General features: G+C 47.6%; 1 protein-coding gene across 1 annotated transcript; it reads right to left on the reverse strand.

Moving 5' to 3' along the window:
- Positions 1-256: 256 nt before the first annotated feature.
- LOC123440516 (transcription factor DUO1-like) lies at positions 257-2777 on the reverse strand. The gene is made up of 3 exons (XM_045117081.1): positions 2310-2777; positions 2082-2208; positions 257-1251 (listed from the first exon to the last, which is right to left on the reverse strand). Exons 1-3 carry the CDS (start codon positions 2660-2662, stop codon positions 484-486), a joined length of 1248 nt encoding a protein of 415 aa, XP_044973016.1. The 5' UTR covers positions 2663-2777; the 3' UTR covers positions 257-483.
- Positions 2778-4112: the final 1335 nt, after the last annotated feature.

Below are 4112 nucleotides of genomic sequence, written 5' to 3' on the forward strand. Positions count from 1 at the left end.
TTTTGATACATAATCGAACGTATACTTTATGTTGACTATGCTACAGCGATGCATGGATCTTAAAATCATCCAACGACATTCGCGTACCCGATAAAAGCCGGCACCGCTAGTTTTCATTTCGCCTGCATTGCTCTGATCCCCATCCTAGCTGAACACACAACACAACAGCGCCGACGGAGTATAATATCGGAAACAGAAATCCATTCGGTGAATCGCTATCTCTAGAAACTAACACAGCAGGTACAACAAAGGCTCTCCAACAAACTGTTCGGCAGAATGTACTTTTACACAGTACTCAGAATACGGAAATTAAAGATACATGCATGCCACGCCGCACAAGCACACAAGTGTGCTGTTCGGGCAATAGTATACAACAGCAGCAGATTGAACCAACCACAAAGTAAAGTGAAATGTTCGGAAAGGTAAAAACGACAAACTGAAATTAATGGATAGGGTATTGGATCGACCGGCGGACGGACCGTCTTAGCTGAAGCCAGTGAGGTCAAGTGTGGCCTCGTCCTCAGACGTCTGGAACTCCCTGGACGCCATCTGCACCACGTCTTCGTCCTGATCACTGCTGCCACCGGCGCTGCTGCGGCCGGTCTCGCTGCCGTAGTAGCCGCCACCGAGGTGCTGGGGGAGTGGGAACAAGTTCAGGTTCGTGCATGCTGCATGCATATGCATGCTTCCCTGGGCACTAAACATCTGCGGAAATGCAGTCTCTGGTCCATGGTGCAGCAGGTTGTTGTCGCTGTAGGTCGGGAAGGTGGCTGGGTAGTAGTATCCCTCCAGCATCTCGCCACCGTAGGCGTTCAGGTCCGGCAACGGCGCGCTCAGGTTCATCACCCCTGCTTGGGACGATGACCCGGCCGCGTCGGCTGGGTGGAGGTACTGACCCATCCCGGGTGGGCCGGAGACGGCCAGCATTGCAGCGGCACCTGGAACGACCTGGCCGTCATACCCGACGCCGCCGGACGATGGACACGGTGGCGCCGCGTTCTCGTCAGCCATCATTTTGTCGCGGATGTACTCCTCAAGGAGGGTGAACTGGCCCGGGGCGGCCTGTTGGCTCGTCTTCTTCTTGAACCGGCGCTTCGACTTGAGGCTCCGTTTTGTCGCGTTCCAGTGATTCTTGACGGCGTTCTCCGACCGGCCGGGGAGGCACCTCGCGATGGACGACCAGCGGTTTCCGTGGATCTTGTGCGCGTCGATCAGCAGTATGTCGTCCGCCTCAGTCCAGATGTGCTCCTTCTGGAACGTGATTATGTGAAGGAAAGTTAATGCCTCGAGATGATTGGCACAAGCAAGTGCAATTGAATTGCATATCATACTGGACATACTAGTTCGTACTACGATAGTATAATCGTTCTGAAACGGAAACGTGGTAGTTTTTCAAAATCGCCTTATTTTGGTAGAAATAAATTGCGTCCCTGAATCCTCGCAACAAAGCTCAACAATATATATATATATATACATCTGAAGGTTAGCTAAACTAGAATGGCCTGGCTGAAACTCAACTAAGTATCTGGAAAGAGTGAAAAATAATCACTAGAAATTGAATGGCTTTTTTCGAACGTCTTCAGACGGCAAGGTCCTCCAGCAATTCATATGGGTATAGAGATGAATTGATCTAAAAAACCATATGATGCTTGGTTACTTCAATAAATTGGTTGAAAACAAAGACAATAGGCGGCCACGCCGCTAAACATACACGATTTTTTTTCAGACGCTTGTGCATCTGCAATTCTACAAATAAAATTGTAGAACCTAATATGCTTGACCATTATCTCCCTGCAATCTCTTCCCAAGGGCCACGGACAAAATTACTCACGCGAACAATTAGTGGCCATGATGAAGAAATTGGCGCAGTTAATGATTAAAATAAAGTCATGCAGCATGACGAGCAATTCATTCCTCACTTAATACCCACTCCCGAATTGTACGACCAAAAGTTTCGCATGCTTCGAATGTAGTAAAAACTAAGCCAAAACAATTTAGATGTGCGAATCATATAGATCTATGGAAGATTTCCGATAATTAAAATCAAATAAAGACTATATAAGCTGCCATGCGTGCATCACCTTGATGCCTGGGCGGACGTGATTTGTCCATCGCTCACGGCACTGCTTGCCGATCCGTCCCGGGAGGTGATCTGAAATGGTCGCCCACTTATGTTCGCCATGCTGATCCACCAATCTCTTGAGAAGTCTGCAAACAAGAAAAGCAAATTGATCAATTAAGCAGAACGGTAGGCATGCCGCGAGATCAAGCTGCTCAAAAAACGAATCAGATTCGGCTGTTTCACGTACTCGTCCTCTTCCTCCGTCCACGGTCCCCTGAACGGCGTCGGCCCAGCGTTCCTGGCGGCAGGTCTCTGTCGCCGGACCACGGGGATCTCCACCGGGACGGCCTCAGCGCCATAAGCGTCGGCCGCGTGGGTCCCCTCCGGCATGACGATGAAGGTGGAGGGAGGCATGCCGAAGCCAGAAACGAGCAATCCCGTGTCGGGGAATACCGTCGGAGCGCTGCCAGCTTGCTGGAAGTGGGGAAAACCATGGGCAGGGCTCAGGGTGTACCTTTCGAACCTCCCGTACGCGTCCGTCGACATGGCCGCCACCGCCGCCAGCTCCTGGTTCAAAAGCAACTCCCCCATCGACGCCATCGCCGGAGGTCAGAACTCAGTAGGAAGGGAGGAGGTGGGCGAAGGGGGTGGAATTTCGAGGAATCGAGCGAGCGAGCGAGAGTGAGAGAGAGGAAGAGTCTGCCACAGGGGAGAAGGCAAGTCGCTGTCGAGATGAAGATCCAGGGACCCGCATCATATAGAGGATGAGGTGCCGCATCAGCCCTTAATCTCTGGGCCCACATTCATCCGACGGTGGGAAGCCTTCCTAGAATATGACGTTCCAAGTACACACATTCCACAGAGGCTCACGGGAGGGGCGAAGATCGGCCCTTGGATCCCATCTCTGTCTCTGGCGCCCCATGTAGACCAGGCGTAGCCAGTTGCTCAGGAGTTGAGCTGTTGCGCAGTGGGGCCCGGCTGTGGGTACATCTCACTCGAGCAAGCAAGAGCCAGTTTGGATGACGAGTTTGTTACAGCTGACAGGGAGGCGCTGCTCCATACAAACTTCCAAATATAGGTATGTCCGCATGCGCATAAATGGCTCTTGCCACTGAGATCCCAATCGCAACTCTTTTCAGTGGAATATGATCGTTGGTGTGCACGTAAAAATAAATACATTTGTTGAGAATTAATTTCCCTATAATTAGTATTCGACAAACATTAGCTCATTTTTATTTGCATTGTTAGTGGTCCAGTGCCAGGAAAGCCCGTGCCATACAAATAATTACTCATGTGGAATTTCAGTCAATTTCTATCTTAATCAATTCTTTGGTTTCCATGTAAATCAATTTAATTATTTTTTAGTCTGATTTCAATCAACTTCAGGAACATTCCACACAAATAAATATTCCAGAATTGTTCACAGTTTTTTTTTCTTCAAAAATACAAGTTTCTGTATCTCCTAGATAAGTAAAAATTGAGTGTTAAATCTTTAGTACGTCAATTTTGTCTGACAAGCATTCAATACCACAAATGGATATTTTGGTTAGATTCCTACTAAATAGTCAAGCGGAAGTGGTGCATTTATATTGTTGATTCTATAACACCGTTACATGTATCAGAAAATGAGTCGATCAGACCCTCAGGATCTATTAAAACGAGGAGTCATAATATGCAACTTGTTCTTTTCGTGTCGGCTACATTTCAATCATGATCCACGAAAGCCAAAAATAGTATGTGTGACTTTTTCTTGTCAGGTATTGTTTAGTATCTATAAACTTATCATATACAACTGTTAGGGCATTAGATATCGAGAAGAGCAATAAAATGGTAGGATGCAACCTACAAACATTTAATGTATGCATGCTTGTGGCTAGGAATTATTGCCAAGGTCTTTAGGTTGCATATATTTTGGAACAAGTAATGGTAAACGGTATTGGTCTGTCGTCACTCTATGATATAGGTGCAACGGTGAACGGTATTGGTTTGTCATTACTCTGTGACATAGGTGCCACAGTAAATGGTACTGGTTTGGCGTTACTCTAATATA

Source organism: Hordeum vulgare, chromosome 3H, assembly GCF_904849725.1.
Source record: "Hordeum vulgare subsp. vulgare chromosome 3H, MorexV3_pseudomolecules_assembly, whole genome shotgun sequence".
In the NCBI taxonomy this organism is placed as follows: domain Eukaryota; kingdom Viridiplantae; phylum Streptophyta; class Magnoliopsida; order Poales; family Poaceae; genus Hordeum; species Hordeum vulgare.